General features: G+C 43.2%; 1 protein-coding gene across 5 annotated transcripts in view; it reads left to right on the top strand.

Annotated features, from left to right (window-relative positions):
- The window catches only part of COL16A1 (collagen type XVI alpha 1 chain), a 164,283-nt gene that overhangs the window by 22,624 nt on the left and 123,298 nt on the right, over positions 1-18,361 (top strand). For all 5 annotated transcript variants that reach the window (XM_083173690.1, XM_083173688.1, XM_083173689.1 and 2 more), the window contains exons 3-8: positions 2,164-2,232; positions 8,618-8,735; positions 13,210-13,333; positions 14,254-14,529; positions 14,614-14,694; positions 16,499-16,642. In XM_083173690.1, the coding sequence (XP_083029816.1) occupies positions 2,164-2,232; positions 8,618-8,735; positions 13,210-13,333; positions 14,254-14,529; positions 14,614-14,694; positions 16,499-16,642 (812 nt within the window). The remainder of the gene's footprint in view (positions 1-2,163; positions 2,233-8,617; positions 8,736-13,209; positions 13,334-14,253; positions 14,530-14,613; positions 14,695-16,498; positions 16,643-18,361) is intronic.

The raw sequence follows: 18,361 nt of genomic DNA, 5'->3' as shown, positions 1-18,361 counted from the left end.
TTTCACTACACTGCCTGGGGTAGGTGTAGTGGGCTGGCTGCCACCAACCCCAAAACTGCTGGGAAAGGGGGGAGGGGTAGCTTGTCTGGCAATAAACACTTGCTAGGTGCTTTCACCCTAGACTACCAGGGAAAGCAGAGTTATAATAGATAAACTGCTTATTTTACAAGCTATTAAATATGCTTATCTAAAACCACACCAATTAAATGTAAGACATCATTCTATCTATCTATCTATCTGTCTGTCTGTCTGTCTGTCTGTCTGTCTGTCTGTCTGTCTGTCTGTCTGTCTGTCTGTCTATCTATCTATCTATCTATCTATCTATCTATCTATCTATCTATCTATCTATCTATCTATCTATATATATATATATATTGCCTGACCCTAACCCCCTCCTTGCTCCCAGTACTGCCAAAGCTGCTATCTACCTTTACCATATAAGCATTTAATGGTAACTCCGTAGCACCAAGCATGAAACCCCTAGAAAGGAGCATGTAACCCCTGTATTTGAGCAAGAAACCCCTGGGGAGGGGGGGGGGGGGGGTTGTAACTCCTGGCAATGAGCATGTAGGTATGTAGGCTTGTGGCATAATCTATCACTAGCATTACGGTGTGTGGTATAATATGGATTAGGCATTATGGCGTGTGTTATAATATGTAATAGGCATTACGGTTGTGGCATAATGTGTAATAGGCATTACAGTGGGTTATAACATGTAATAGGAATTATGGTGTGTGTGACAATGTGTTATGGGCACTACGGTGTGTGGCAATCAGGTGTAATAGGATTTACAGTGTAAATTACGGTGTAAATTGTGCCACGCACCTACGGCGTGTACTATCACTGGTTTTGGTGTCTGTGTGTGTGTGGGGGGGGGGGGGGGGGTACCAATTTGTTTTCTAACACAGGGCACCAAAATGTCTACATATCTACATATGGTATTGCTGCTACTAAGCCCATTATGTGTTTTTTCATCATGCGCCTTCAACAGGCATTGAGGGCGCACATTTTTTAGTTTACAGGGAGGCGCCGAACACCCTAGCACTGGCCCTGGTCAATACATATGATATAAGTATCACAGTCCTGTTGAATAAAAGAATAAAGGTAAATTGTAAGATTTAGCCTGAAGTGAAAAGAAAAGGATCCCTAAGGAATATTGTAGGGCTGTTCCTTCTTTCATTTTGTTCTGTGACCCCGCCCCGCTACACCGGATGTAGCCATGATAATACAATTTTCAATGTCATGCCCTTGGATCCGTGACATTTGGCCTCACGTCCCACACACTTTGACCCCTCCGGACAACTATTGCTGGGAGGTGTGCTGACTTAGGGGGGAGGGGCCTGGAGTCTCTTCCAGGAGACTTGCTCACTCAAGCCACCCTATTTTCCAGAGCCTCCCAACTATTGTGGGAAAGAGTAGGCAGGTAGGGATATAAATGTCCTCAACACTGCCACACACATAGGTATTGCTTTCAGACTCACCATCAAATGCTTTTTCAAAGGCAGACACGTGCTGTGCCTGTTAGAAACATTTCTGGATATATGTTATCTATGTATTGTATGTAACAGGCCACATATAAGAGCCTGGTTGATTCGCACGGCCATCAGACACCGCCCTGCGAATGCCGATTCGCATGCCGCTTTCGTACGCACGGGAAGCAAATGGATGGTTAACATAAACATCCATCCACGAGCTGTGGGGGAACACCCACATCATTCTATGATTGATGACCATCGAATGATGTGGAAGGCACACGCACATATAAGGTTACTCTGAGGTAACCTCAGATCTGCTTGGACATTCGGAGGGAAGTGGGCAGGTAGATGGCATTCAGTGATGTCAGCTACCCACCCCCGTCACTGGGCGATATCCATGGGAACGCCCAGCGTTTTCATGGGAACGCCCATGAAACGCAGGGCGTTCCCATGTCGCGACTATCCGTCACCACCACCCGCTCCCTGTCTGCAATCTTGGGTGCTTGCAACTGGAGAACAGGCTGTTCGCCGTGTCTGCACGAACCCGGTGTATGCACATGTGCAGAAATGCGGCTGCGCATCCGCATAACATCGGTCCTCGTGCGAATGAGCAGCCGCTATGAACGGACCAGAATAAGGTCCATAGTCTATCTAAAACACACAATAAAGCATATTTTTTTTTTACAGGTGATCCCTGCCCAAGTTTACAGAGTGAAGGACAAAGCATTGGAATTGAAGGAAGCACAAATATAACTGGTATGTAGGTGTATTGCTGCTCCCCTACAGCTGTTACTTAAAGCTGAGTACACACTAGATGATATGTCATCTGATCCAGCGGATCAGTGCGACATAACGGTTAAGGTGCCCATGCACGCTGCGAGAATCGCATGCCTTATGGGCTAGATCGCATCGCGCGGCATGCGTTTTGCATGCAATGTGCGTGCGATGCGATCCGAAAGCAGTACAAAAAGTATGTGCAGCCCAAACTTTTTGTACTGTGCGATGGGATGCCCGCGGGAGCACGCATCCCATCGAATCGGAACGCACGCTGCTATCGCAGCATGTATGGGCACCTTTACACTGCCTTATGTGTCAGAGTCAATGAGGGAATGCAGCATGTCCACATTATCACCCATGGGAGTGAGCATATTGTACATTCAATGTGAGCTATTTATTGTTACAATTCACATAAATTGTCCATAAAATCGCATAATGTGTACACAGTGTTACAAGACAGAAATTGCCTGTTGTATTAAGTCTTCCATATATTCTGTAATTTATTGATAGTATAATTGACAGATTTATTTTAGGGGACTTAGTAAAATGAATGAATGGATTTGGAGTACCAAAATGCTGGTGTCTTTCATAAGGTTCAGAGGTTTGGTCTCATGGGGTATCTGCTTATTACTTTTACATATTTTTTATGCTGTTACTTTGTCATGCCCCTGATCTGTCAAGGATGGAGAATGAGGTCTTGGAAATGGGTGTTATCCAATTAGACACAAAAAATCTAAGTGGGTAAAAAACTTCCATTTTCCACGATTTTTCCCTATGTTTTACCAATATTTTTTTTTATAGTTTATACACAAATACATTGTCTCCCAAAACACACAGGTTTAGTGAAACCTGTACGTTTTCGCTGCCACGGCCCTGTTTTCACTCAAACAAGGGGCTGCCTTAAAGGATTTTGTTTCACCTGCCTCAGGCAGGTAAAACAAAATCCCAGATAAACCAAAACCCCCACTGGATTATCCTGAATAATTAGATATACAACTACCCACAGGCATTGTATATCGTCTATTGATTTTCAATAGTCCTTATGGGTAGTAGTGATGCAACTTGTGCCCCCTCATAGCTGGTGAGAATTGTGTAGTGGAAAATATTGTCATGGAGAATGTGTTTTACACAGGAATTTTGTTTTCTAACTATGTATAGGACCTTGACTTCTTCAGGGACACACAGTTCAGCTGTTATGTTCACTTTAATATTAATTTTATATTTTTCCCCCCTATAAAAACTCTGTTCCACTCCAGTATCTTGCCGTGTGTGTTTGTGTTTCTAATTATTTATGTGAAGCATTTTCAACTTTACAGTCATGTGGGAGACGTCAAGCTGTAGTTGTTTGTTCTTTTATTTCCTACTGATTTCCCGCCTTTTGCTTTTACTATTTCTCTGAAGTATTTTCTTGTTTCTAGAATGTAAATTGCTATGTCAGATTTTCCTGTGTCTTGTGTTATTTTCATTTCAGCTTCAGCTTTTCTTGCACATGTTCCGTAGAAGTCTCAGCAGTGCATTAGTAAATGTCTGGAAGGTGACACGCTGTGATACATGTATTTCTGCTGCAGCAAGTGTTCTCTGCTAACCAGCAAAAACATTATTTTCTGCCTGCTAACAACCCTATTTTTTTAAGTCATCTTGGAGATGATTATCTCCATAGGTTTGTGCCACTGGGTACAAATTGTTGATGCCAAGACAGAGGAAATGTCAGACAGGCATACAAGTTTTTACACCTACATGTTAAGCTATTTATACATTGGAAAACATAATGAAAATATACAGCATCTGTTTATAAAGTCACTGTGGAATATTTATCATGTGGAGAAAAGCCCTATGGCCAGTAAGAACAGGTGTTCTCGCCGGTGATATACATCAAAGCCCCAATGATAAGATTTGCCAGCTTTTGCAAAACATTGGGAAGCTTATTTAACAAGAACACAGTGGTACAAGTTCTTTTCTCATTATCGTTATCAAAGGATTTCGTCAACAGAAGAAAATCACAAAAAAATACAATTTATTCTAAATGAAAGTATTTTTTTAAGTTTTCAATGTTTTTCAATCATTTTTATTTTTTCCAATGTCAGGGCCTTAGTTAAGTTCCTTGAGGCGTACATGTGTCTATTAAATAACAATAAACCTTGCTGCATGATTAAAGGGGAGAGGGGGAACATTGACCTTGGACTCACGGTTTTGCAAGTTTCACCACACATACTGGGGCTTATCCACCACTTAGCCACCGCCCAGACAGAATGAAAACCCGCCCCATCACAACTTACTCTCCATCTACAATTATCCCAGAAGCTACTTTAATTACGTGATAGAACTGTGGCTCACGAGGCAGATTGTATGTTACCTGCACATGTGTTTGAGTGGCACACAAGATTTAGAGATGGTCGTGAGGAGGTTAAATCCGATGAATATCACATCAAAAAGAAACAGAAATGGAAATTTTTAAATATTGTTGGAATTGACCATCGACAATAGCAGATATGGTAAACATTGACTAAGAAATGGTTAGGCAAGTTTTTCATCAAGATCTTAACATGACAAAAGTCTGTGCTAAGATGGTTCCAAGGTTTCTCACTGCTGAGCAGAAAGAAAATCAAAAGCAAATGTGTTTTGCACCAAATTCAAGTGGATTTGCATTTTTTAGATAGAGTTATTACATGTGATGAAACGTGGATATTCCAGTACAATCCTGAAACATAGGCCAGTCCATGCACTGGAGACCTCCATCATCACCAACAATGAAGAAAGGAAGTCAAATCCATATTCAAAGCCATGCTAATTAATTCTTTGATATCATTCATTTTATTTTGGAAGATGGTACCAGAAGGCGCAAAAATCAAACATTGCTACAAAAAAGTTCTAGAAACTTTGCTGGAAAGAATATTAAAAATGAGGCCAGAGTTGTGAAAAAATGGTTGTTTCCTCCACCAGGGCTGTCACAAACAAGCCGCACCCCAGCCTGGACTCAGTTATGACAACCTTATGCAGATGGGCGTTCACCCCGTTGGTTTATTCAAATGCTGCTACCGCGAAGAGTATTAAAAAAGTGCTCTTGCCATCACTAGACATTTAAAAATCCACAGATATTACAGTATGCAGCATTTGAACTCTCCAGGCAGGTGAATTTATAGGGGGAAATTTACTAACATGGGAGTTCTATTTCTGATGGGATGTTGCTATGGGCAACCAATCAGATACTATCTATTATCTTCTAGATGGTTGCTAAATAAATAAGCAAAGTCTGATTGGTTGCCCATAGCAACATCCCATGTGAAATAGAACTCCCATTTTAGGATTTCTTTACCATAGAGCACGGATATAACGCTAATTAATTTTTAGGATTTATTGAGAAAATATCTCCTGGGTTATGTTACAAAGGAAAACAGGTAAATAAACAAGCAATGCAGTTAAGAAATGCACATATCAATTTCAAGTAAATAAAAAGGAATAAAAAACTCTAATCTAACTCACATGAAGGCATGTATCCTCTCTTTAGGCATAACTGAGATCTTAGCACTTATCTTGATCAAAGGTTCCACAAACCTAAGAATGCATTAAAAAGGGTGTGCATTTAACAGCCAGCACACTGGCACATTCTTGTAGTAGCAGGCAGGGAGGTCATCAGGAAGCGGGACTGACGCCTACTTCTGGCGGTGTCGGACAGGGTCCTGACAGTCGGGATCCCAACAGTCATTTACCCAATGTCGGGATCCCGACTGTTAGAACACCGACAGACGGGTTCCCGGCGGCCACTGGCTATTCTCCCTTGTGGGGGTCCACAACCCCCATAGAGGGAGAATAGAATAGGTGGCGAGCGTAGCGAGCCCGCAAGGGGCTTTGTTGCTCTCGCCATGCTGTCTGAGTCTGGCCAGTCGGGATCCCGACGTTGGGTTAATGACTGTCGGGATCCCGACTGTTGGAACCCTATACCACACCCACTTCTGGGCCGTGAGAGGAAGCTTGGGCAGATTATAGGTGGAGGTAGGAATAAAAGTATTGAAACTCCTTCAAAATGTTATCTGGGTGATAAAGAGTCTACACAGTACTATTCTTTATACGGGAAATGTGATTATGAGTTTGCCTAAGTCTTCTGACAAGAAGCATGTCCACTTTACTGCTCTTTTCATAAGAACACTGTTGTACTCACTTAGGGTACCTATCATTCTCTTAACCAGAACCGCACTGAGGTGGCCCCTCACTAAGGAGAGTTCTTTAGATGATCAGAGCTGACCTGATCCTTGGTGCTGCCTGAGGAGAAAGAGGATCTGAGATGCACACTGGCAGATCAACTCTTTTTCCTCCTCTGTCTGGCCGCTGGCCGCTGCTAGAAAAATAAGCTTATCCCTGCTTGTGGTTTTGTCTGCTTCCCATACCACAGAAGGGATACGGCAGGGAATTCATTTACAGACAAATATTTTGTAAGAGTGCCCACAAGCTCCTGACAATTCTAGTAGCTAAGTAAGATGGTATCATAAAAACTGCAAGAGGAATGTCTTCTAGAGACAGTATCAAGTTCAAGATGGATGGAGAATCCTAAATTATTTTATAAAAACAGAGCTTATGATAAAATAAAGACAAAACATGTCCAACTATATTGTTGCCAACATTAAGTGATTCATGCATTTTTTGCATAAAAATACATATTTTGTTACTGATATGGCCGCATCTTACACTTACGATCTATTGGGATATCAAAGATCTGTGCTGCTGAAGATTCACCAAAATAACTCAAATAAATGAACCAAGCACCAACACTCTTAGGTTGGGCTTGTTACCACTAATGGAGTAGAATTAATAGATGGAGGCCTTCTGCGAAAGACACAACAAGTAATAGGCAAGAAGAGGCTGGTTTAAGACTGTACATCAGGCTGCACATTTTCCCAGTCCACTGGCACTATTGATATGCAGACCTGATCCTCCTATCAGCAGCCAGCAATGATCAGCAATCCATCAGGGAACTGGAGAAATTAAAATGTGAAAAATACATTATTTGATATTCTCAGCCATTTTCTAAAGGGATTGTGGAATAAGAATTTTTATACATGTAATATTTCTTATTCTATGATTTAGCCATAGGAGGTTTGGCAACATTGGTTCATCCTATCATAGTGGAATAAAGCCACAGCCTGTTTATGCATAGGGATAACTATCATCATGCTGATAGCTATGTAGCAATACAGGTCTTATCAGGTTATGGATACCAAGGCATTTTGGCACTTCTAGTTTTACACACATCCATGTGTTCTTGGAGTTATGCTATGCTGGTACTTGTAGCTCCCTTGGCTTGCTGGAACCAACAGTCCCACCCATAACTTGACTTGCTAGAACCAATAGTTGAAAACATTGAATTTGTTTTTGTTTATAATTAAGACTCTATCAAGCAAACGCTTACTACTGTAGCTTGTTGTATTGTTACCAGTCAACCTGTCTTTACTTGATACTAGTTACAGCCTTAAACCGGCTATCCAATAGTGCGATGTGGGCACTTTTTATGTGATTGCCAAGCATTGCTGTGACTGCAGATCAGATGGGCTGCCTTGAATGTTTGTTGTAGCCTGTAGCCCTTGCTAGGATTGCTTACGATACATTTTACGCAAAAGGGCCGCATACAATGTATCATATGCGATCCTGCCACCCGGCAGCTCCTGGGTGAGTTGGCCGGGTTTTGCATGCAAGGTACCGCATGCAATACCAGCCCTAGTGGATGGGGGCCTTTAGCTGTTCATACTTCCCCAATAGCTACATTTATAATATATAGTTAAATACCTGGTATTACCAGTCGATATTCGAACGCACTATGATAAGCTGAACATATATTTAAATTACATTCAACTCATCCTTAACATGTAAAAAGCACCACAAATGTGTCCCTCTGTACATCTCTCTAAATACCCAGCAATCAGGAAACGCCTTTGATCTGTTAATCACAATATTTAGTGAGTTTAGTTTACTTTTTTTCAATATTTCTAAATCATCTTTCACATCTGAACTTGGAACGTAAGATTAATTTTCTCAACAGAAAAGTAAAAAACTTCTGTTTCTTATTGGAAATCTCTGCAGCCTATTTTGCATTTTGTTTTCAGTTTATTATGCACTAGGATATTTTCTTGAAGCATTGATAAATTGCAGTAATATTGTGGGATGTGTGCCTTGACATGTATAATTTGTGTTACTAATGTACCCAGATGCATGGTGATTGTCAGTTTTCTCTTGGTAAATGCAGTTTATAAACTACTGCACCAGCAGACACACAGAAGACAATTAGTTTACTAATTCAAGGAAATGTATGCATTTTCACTATGACAAATGCTAAACTATTAATAAGCAACATAAATCTTTCTCATTTCTCATTCAGGGTTCAATTTGATCAAGAGATTTTCTCTCCAGAAAATGAGCTCTGTAAAGAAAATTCGGAATCCCAAAGGACCATTGATCATGCGACTTGGGGGGGCCCGGCTTGTAGAGCAGACAGCGTGAGTTTTTCATTATTTCAATGATTTCATGATTATAATATGTATGCTCAGACTGATTGTGCTTTAGCCAGACGTCTCTGTGTGGATTTAAAAGCAGTTGTCAATAAAGTTGGTCCACTTCAAATGTTTGAGATGGTTTTAATCACATCCCACCTCAAACACTCCAGAGCGACAAGCAACTGTTAAGATTGATATTGCTAAGGTGTGCACCCTGAAGGCAGCTATCTGACGCTCTCGTAAAAACTCTTCCTAATCCTGGAAAGTGAGCCTCAGGCGCAGAATCAGCCTGGGCACCACTCCAACTCATTACGCAATGGAGAACTGAAAGCTTTTTTTTTTTTTTTAATCTTGGCATATTTCCCAGATGGTCTTGGGTGGATGAATAATGGTTTTGAGGAGCCCAGATTCATAAAAAAAAAAACACTATTTTCCAATACGGGATATTACATATTGCTTTTTTGGAACATTATCATGAAAACGTAATATGACATCATGATCACACTGAGTACTGGTGTTGTCATAAGAAATCTTCAAGCGGACTCTTAAAAAAAATTATATTGGTTTGAAAATATTATTTGTAACCTTCTGGTATATATCCTTTTGTTTTATATTTAATAGAATTTAGTTGACATCCAAAGAATGCCACAAAAACACCAGCAGTATACAAGCTAAATAATAAAATAATCTTAGGGAGAGTCCAAGCAAATAAATGTCCTGATTTTGATAAGTTTGATAGACATAAACGTTGGGGAGCAAAGTGTGTCCTGCTAGGCCACAGAATGACATTAAAGGCTTAAAATTGCATTTTGCTTCCGACTCTGGATCACACACAGTGATCCAAATTTGGCCCCTGCCTCGATGGTGGGGGTTTAGTAGTAGTACGTTTATTTATAAGGCGCCGCAAAGTGTCCGCAGCGCCGTACATAGCAAACAAAAAACAAATGACAAGGTAACGTACAGGGTGTGTTGAAAAATACAGTATAAATAGGGGTATAGCTGGTAGAAATAAAATCAGCATCAGTTCAGAAGTAGGTGTCAAAATTGTCGAGGAGACTGAAGAAGAAGTAGAGGAAGGGAAGAACAGGACAGGGGGACAGGTGAGGTAAAGAGGTAGGGTGAGTACGTGAGGCAGGAGGACCCTACTCATAAGAGTTAACATACTAAAAATAGGTGGGTGGACAAACGAAAAACAACAGGATAAGTAGGAACGGAGGGGAACGGAGGCAGGATAGGAGGATCAAAAGAGGTTAGGAGGAGGGATAGGCTAGTCGAAAAAAGTGGGTTTTGAGGGAGCGCTTGAAGGAGGTAAGGGAATCAGAAAGCCTGATGGGTGGCGGGAGGTTGTTCCAGTGCAGGGGGGCAGGGCGAGAGAAGTCTTGGACACGGGAGTGGGAGGAGGTGATTAGGTGAGAGGTCAGTCGGCGGTCAGCGATGGAGCGAAGAGGACGGGAGGGAGTGTGGATAGAGATCAGTGAAGAGAGGTAAGGAGCGGTGGAGGAGGAGAGAGCCTTGTAGGTGGTGGTGAGGAGTTTAAAGAGAACTCGGAAAGGAATGGGGAGCCAGTGAAGAGATAGACAGAGGGGGGAGGCGGAGGTAGAGCGGCGGGAGAGGGAGATGAGCCAAGCGGCAGCGTTAAGAATGGTTTGGAGAGGTGCGAGGCGGGTGAGAGGTAGCCCAGAGAGAAGGATGTTGCAGTAGTCAAGGCGGGAGATGACAAGAGAGTGAATGAGAATTTTGGTCGCGTCAGTGGAGAGGAATGGTCTGATGCGTGAGATGTTGCGTAGGTGAAAGCGGCAAGACTGTGAGAGAGCACGAATGTGGGGGGTGAAAGAGAGGGAGGATTCAATGATGACACCGAGGCAGCGCGTTTGGTCGGTGGAGGTGATTTCGGTTTCACCAATGCTGATGGAGATAGTGGGAGAAGAGGGGATGTTCGGGGGATGGAAGATTAGAAGTTCAGTTTTAGCCATGTTTAGTTTCAGGAAGCGTTGGGTCATCCAGGCTGAGATGGCCGTGAGGCATTCGGAGACCTTGGACAGGAGTGATGGGGATAGGTCGGGGGAGGAGAGATAGATTAGGGTATCATCAGCATAAAGGTGGTAATGAAAACCATAGGAGCTGATGAGGGTGCCCAGAGAGGTGGTGTAGAGGGAGAAGAGGAGAGGGCCAAGGACTGACCCTTGGGGAACACCGACTGGCTGCGGGGTAGTAGGAGAGGAGGAGCTCGGAGTGGAGACGGAGAAGGAGCGATCGGAGAGGTATGAGGTGAACCAGGAGAAGACTGTGCCAGTGATGCCAAAGGAGCGTAGGGTGTTGAGCAGGAGAGGGTGGTCAACAGTGTCAAAGGCAGCCGACAGATCAAGCTGGATAAGGATAGAGAAGAGGCCTTTGGATTTAGCCGATAGTAAATCGTTAGTGACTTTGGTCAGGGCAGTTTCAGTGGAATGTAAAGGGCGGAACCCGGATTGGAGGGGGTCTAGAATTGAGTTAGCAGTAAGGTGGCTTAGGAGACGATTATAGGTCAGACATTCTAGGAGCTTGGAGGCAAAAGGGAGGAGGGAGATGGGCCTGTAGTTGGATGGAGAGTTGGGGTCCAGATTTGTTTTTTTTAAGAATTGGGGAGACAAGAGCGTGTTTGAAGGAGGAAGGGAAGATCCCAGAGGATAGGGAAAGATTAAAGAGGTGAGCCAGGTGAGAGCAGACTGACGGACTGAGACGACGGATAATATTGGAGGGAATAGGATCGAGCGGGCAGGTGGAGGGAGAAGCGGATTGAAGGATAGAGTGGACTTCAGCAGTGGTGGGGTAAAATGAGAACAGGGGTTGGAAGGAGGGGAGTGGAGATGTAGGAGGGGAGGAGGGAGAGGGTGAGGTCATGGCAGCAGTGTTGGCAGTCCTGAGAGAGGAGATTTTGGTTGAAAAGTAGGTAGCAAAATCAGCGGCTACGATGGAGGACGGAAGAGCTGGAGGAGGGGGGGGGAGCAAGGAGTTGAAGGTGGCGAAGAGCCTGCGGGGATTGGATGATTGGGAAAGGATGAGGGACTTAAAGTAGGATTCCTTGGCCAGAGCAAGGGCAGAGCTGAAGGAGGAAAGAATGAATTTGAAATGGAGATAATCCGCAAGGGAGCGTGATTTCATCCAGAAGCGCTCAGCAGTGCGAGAGCACTTTTTAAGGAATCGGGTGATAGGCGAGTGCCATGGTTGGGGGTTGGAGCATCGAAGGGGGATAGAGGAGGGAGGGCAGGCAGAGTCCAATGCCGAAGATAGGGTGTCATTATAGAGGGAGGCGGCGAGGTTCGGGCAGGACATGAGGGCGATTGGGGCGAGAAGAGGACACAGCGTGTTTGAGAAGGCAGCAAGATCAAGTGTGTTGACGTTATGCCGTGAGACAATGGGGTTTGCACATGTCTGTTCATGTGCAAGCCCCCGACAGCGACAGTTACACACTCGCCGGGCTGTTCGAAGCAGAGAGGGAGGGCCGGGGGCTGTCAGCAGCGTGGACGGGGATAGCCCAGCGTTTTATGGGTGCCCCATGAACATGCTGGCCGTTACCATGGTTGCCCAGAAGGGCTGATGCCTGCCAGGGGCAGGTGGCCGATGTCACAGGATGTCAGCTGCCCGACCCGTCTTTTGGCAGACACGCAAATAATAGTCAGTTCAGACTGACTATTCTTTGCAAAGGTGACCATTGAATGATTCCTCCTGCAGAGCCAGCATGCGAGACAATGGGTCTCCGTTACACCATGGTTGCGACGCGAAACACTGGCAAAGTGTATTCAAAGCTTATCGAGCCAGCCAGAATCAGGCCCTTTATTCATTACTTGTACTTATTCCTGTGAATCCATGATATCCCTGTTCAAAGTCACTATGTTATTAATATTATCAGTATATACGGTTTCACATGATCAACCCTTTCATGGCTGGGAGTGCCTGCAATACATTAGATAATTCCCGCAGGCAGGAGACCTAGTTAATGCCAATTTCTCTTTTGGCATCATAATGAGATTGAAAGTGTAATTAGTTATTCTCTGAGCTGTAATTAAACCACAAGCCTTGACTATCTTTTCCAACAAAATGACAGCATTGTGCAAACTGTCTGCACCTTTACTATTTTATATCTAACTTGTTTAGAAGTTTTGATCTTTTTATGGATCTTCAGGAGAGACCTGTGACCATAAATCTCAGCAAAATACACAGCATCAAAGCTACTGCGAAAAGAGACTGTGTTAATAGTCCTCACACGCATTTCACTATTCTAACTGCTTTGTTTTGCTTCAAGAGTGTACAGAAGAATTACACAATCCGCCACTCACATTAAACAATCCTTAATTAAATTATTATAGAGAAGCAATAATACTCCAGTGACTGTAATGTGTGCAGTGCATTAGAGTAATGTCGCAATGGGAATTAGGACAACACAGAAAGAACATCTTTAAAATGCAGTTAAACTGGGATGTTTATTGTCTCATCTCAGACAGGTGTTCCCTCTCGGATTACCTGATGAGTTCACGTTGGTGACAACCCTATTGCTGAAGAAACAGGTGACAGATGAAGACTGGTACCTTTTTCAAATCAGTGACCAGCTGGGATATCCGCAGGTACCTGTCAATTTGACCATGATCCTTCCTTACTACCTTTCTACAATGCTGCATTAATTGTAAATGAAGATATTCAATATCCAATTGAATGGAATGTGTAATGTGGGTTCTACCCTCTGAAATCTTTGGGAAACAAATATGAGTGGGTCTTAATAGTGTTTGAGCTGTTTCAACGCTGATATAAGTGCAGCCCAGAGTAACAATGTCATGGTTTTAAGTCTAGATTCCATTCTAGAGTCTGAGGTGGAAATCATCACAATTTAGGGCCTTATTCTGGTTCACTCTGAGGCAAATTCCTTCTCAAATGGACAAAACCATGTGCACTGCAGGGGGAGCAGATGTAACATGTGCACAGAGAATTAGAGTTGGGTGAGTTATTTTGTTTCTGTGCAGGGTAAATACTGGTTGCTTTATTTCTACACTGCAATATAGATCTCACTTTGAAGTAAAACCCCACCCAAATCTAATTCTGCACATGTTACATCTGCCCCAACTGCAGTGCACATGGTTTAGTTCATATAAGAAGGAATTTGCTTCTAAGAGTGAACCAGAATAAGGCTCTTAGTGTGAAGTACGCGCTAAATTATGGTGCATATGGCCTAAAATATTGTGAGCTTGTCCATTAATTAATATTTTTAATCTAAAGTGATTCTTGTGTTGGGAAGCAGGTGTTCCTATACTCATTGATATTAATTATCTACTACACAATCCTCTGTAGTCTAGTAATTAACAATATGCTTCTGCTGTCATATAGCTCTTCAGTCTTCATTAGGTCATCACTGTGAATAACATAGGCGAGTTAAGAGATCATCGAATATCTGTTTCTGAGTACGTCTTTTCAGTAATCATAATTATTTAACAGGTTGACCCTCATTTTCAGCAGTGACTTCACATAGTAAATTAATCATAATCTTCTACAGATCTCCCTAGGTTTCAATGGCAAGGACAGAAGCCTGGAATTCCGCGCAAGAGGTCGTGATGTAGAATATGTGGGGTGCACATTCACTGGACACGGCGTGTACTCTCTGTTTGACAATGCGTGGCACAAGATCGTGCTGAGCGTGCAAGAGAGGGTTGTATCCATTCATATTGACTGCAGCTATATATCAAGCAAACCAATTGAACCCAGAACATCAATATCTGCTGAAGGACATACTTTTATTGGGCTGGACATGGTCAATGGAGCCCCAGTACATGTAGGTTTAAATCAAATAGTGGCATAATATCAACTATTATTACAATATGACCTGCCTCACACTATTTTTGTCCTTTTTGTGTAGATTGACATCCAGAAATTCCTTATATACTGTGATCCACAAATGGCAATGCAAGAAGGATGCTGTGAGATCCTTCCATCAGGTGTAAGTATAACCAGAATCATTTATTTGAATTTGAAGTATTTGACATCTATGTGAGAACAAATTAGATTACAACTGTCCACTAGGTTGGCCATTTCCTGCCCATTTATTGATCCTGGGTATCTGAATTGAAAAACTGACAATTCCGGGATTCCCAGATTTGGCCTCCTGATGACACGCTGCACTTGGGTGGGCATGGCGGAGGGGGTGGCATGGTGCATGGCTGTGCAGGGTGACCCCTAACATCACACTGCACAGCCATACAACATGTTTGCCAGTCAAAACATGAGCCGATCGCTGCTGGTGCTAAGATCTGCCTGGCGTGAAGGGATTAAATGCACATGAACAATTCAATACTGAAACCCCAGGATTGCAATACCAAAATCCCAGAATTGGAGCCTCCAAACCCAGCCAAAAATGCCCTAAATCCCAGGATCTCACAGACTTTGGTCCCAGGATTGGCAGCCCTACTGTCCACCCTTATGTATCTAAGTTCTAAAATGTTGTATAAATCCTGCTTCTCTTTACTATGATGAAATAGTCAGTACTTGGGATGCGCCTTTAGATCATATTTAGCCTGACGAGGGCTTCTTTGTGTGTCGAGCAGCTAAATGCACAATTTGATAATGAGCATCACAATGATAAGTGCACAATCTGATACAGGTAATCTTGCACATTGTGTACTAACATGCATAATAATCATCCCAGTAATTCCAAATCAGAGTATTGTGATTATCACAATCAGAATTTACATACATTTCCCAGGCCTCAGCCTAACCTCCATAAACACTGTTATCCCTCGTTTCTGATGTTTGTTCCTATTTAATTTCCTATTTTATATCATACTTTTGCAAGTGCCAATCCAGATCATGTAAGCTCTAAAGTGAGGCAAATGGAGATAGTTATTTAGTGTCCATCTTGTTAGCATTACATTGGGAGATTTATCAAACCTTTGAGAGAGAGATAAATGGACAGAAATGAAGTACCAACCAATCAGCTCCTGTTATTTTTCAAACACAGTATGTAAGATGACAGGAAGGGGGGGGGGGGGGTATTCAAACTCATTTCCGACTGTCTGAACATTTCTGACAGTCGCAAATACCGGCACTTGGGGGAGATGGCTGCAGGGCCCTATTCAATGCTGTCTTCCCTGAAAACATTGAACAGGGGATCAACGAGCCCAACTTCACAAGCAGTCGGGCTCATTCTGCTGACAAAGGCTGGGAATTGACGAGCCCCCGGCCGCAGCTTGCCGATTCCCTTCCGCAGCTCACGGCCACGCCCCCTTCTCATCCCATGGCAAGCAGAACATTGAATCCCACCTGCAAATTCTTGGTCGAGCAGACCGAGAACGGGACAGGGTCACGGCTGACCCAACATTGAATACCCCCTTATTCTCTTCTGACTGATGGAAACCTTCCAACAGTTTGAACATCTGACAGATGGGCCTATCCTATAAATACATGATGAATTATACTCAGTCATTAGGTACACACAAGAAGAAAAAGTGCTGCTTAATAGATGTCGCTCTACAGTATAACATAATACTGAAGGTTACTGAAAAGCCTACCCCTTTAAATCAAGGGGTTTAAAGAATAGATCTGTGATGCCATTTATTTGCATCAATTCAATCCAATTTAAAACATACATATGTAATAGGAAAATAAATTTTTATAGTGTTAGTGAACCTTTATGTCTTGTCATGCAGCACCATATAAACGTATGCACAAAGAATGAGATCAATGTGAATAACTGATATATTTGTAGTGCTTAATATATCTTCTCTCTTATACACACTAATGTACAGTGCAATCCCGATGCTGCTAAGACAAGACGCAATGTGGAGGGTGTTGAGAATGTGCAGAACAGTAACTTCATAGAACTGCCTGCAAAATCCAAGCACCAGATTTATACACGATGCTTCTGCCTTGAGGATTCATTGAGCAAAACGGTAAGAGCTAATTTAAGATTCAATGTACATATAAATGTGGTGGGATCCGGATGGTACAATAGGTTGACAATTTCTAGGCTGACAGTCAATAAGTCATCACCATATGGTCAACAGTGCTGAATGTTTGATATAGGTGCAACACCCTATAGCACTTTTTTATGTAGGACTATCCCCGTTGTACCAACAACGTTTGGAGTTGTCCACTATCATTTTCAACCGAGACTATGTTATCCATATTATCTGAACTAATAATTGTTGTTGCATAATGCTTTCAAGTAAAGATGTATCCCTTTAAGAAGTCTGTACTAGATGAAATGCGTTGGTTATGCTCTGTTTGAAACTTGGAAAGGGGATGAAAAACAGTTTTCTATGCTAAAATTGCACAACTATTTGAATTTTATGAAAGACTTTTAATAATATAAAATGAATTGGACTCCGCATTCTTATTCATTTGGATTGCAGACAATCCGGGGAACACAGGTGTAATCTGGTACCTCCAATGGCTGTAGAGTACCAAGATGCCAAACCATTATTGTTTTGAACAGTGCTCGAAGTGGAATTTTAGAAGTGGGGGTATGGAAATTTAAACCCCCTCCCCAGGACCCTCACTCACCAAACAGCCCCCCCCCCCCCTCGGACCCTCACTTCCCTATCCCTCCTGGGACCCTCACTTCCCTATCCCTCCAAAGGACACATAGCATCTCACCTGATCCCTACTTCCCCCAAGCCATACAGCAGCAGCTCACCTGCTGTGAATGCAGCTGGGCTTAGGCTATGGACTGCTATAGTGTGGATCTGTGATGGGTGCAGCTGCTGGAGGATCCAGCAGATGCCTGATCTTCTGTGTGGCCACTGAGTATATATTACAGACTGGGGTTCAGACGGAGCTGCGCTCACCACAGCAGAAGTCCTCCTGCAGGCCAGACCCCCAGACTAGCTCCCACCTCAGCCTTCAACGCACGCTGTTGACTCACTCACGCTCCGGGGTCCAGTGACTGCTGCAGCTTCCTTGCCCTGCTGGTCCAGCACCCGCTCCAGCCTCCATCCCCTGAGTCCGGCGACCACTTCATGCAGCTCCCATGCCTCCCGCTTAGCAACTTCTCATTGGATGGTGGCCATGAGATGTGATTGGCCTAATGCCAATCCGCCCTTCTTTTGATTGGCAGCCAGACCGTGAGAGCCAGGATTGGCTAGCAGCCGGTGGTGACTTCTTCATGCTGCAGGGGGGACCAGGTACGGCCATCCTGACTCCCGTCTCAGCGTGTTGCTGCCACCAAGAGGGACACCTAGAGGGACACCTCTTCTAACAATGCTGCTACTGTTCAGCGCTGGGATCCCTTATTTTATCCTAGCGCTGGTATAGTGTAGAAATGGACAAAAATGAAGTGGCGGCGGGAAGTGGCGGTATGTCATACCGCTGTATACCGCCCCACTTTGAGCACTGGTTTTGAATATATATAGATATGGTTTTGTGTTGAGATGTTTTCTCATGAGTGAATTTTGAGAAAATAATCCTAACTAAGTGCCAAATACAAAGACATTTGAGAAAAACTGGGTCGCATGGGATTCATACAAAATGCATGAAGGTACATTTCTGTATAGTAGCTGTTCTCCAATTTTTATTGATCTTAACAGCAATTTAAAACTTATATTGTAAAAACTGGAGCAGTTTCTTCTGTAGCGGGTGAAACAGGTGATCATAAAAGAAAGTTCTGAGAT

The sequence above is a fragment of the Crinia signifera genome, chromosome 2 (assembly GCF_055691185.1).
Source record: "Crinia signifera chromosome 2, ASM5569118v1, whole genome shotgun sequence".
Taxonomy (NCBI): Eukaryota; Metazoa; Chordata; class Amphibia; order Anura; family Myobatrachidae; genus Crinia; species Crinia signifera.
This window is presented reverse-complemented; position numbering and strand designations above follow the sequence as displayed.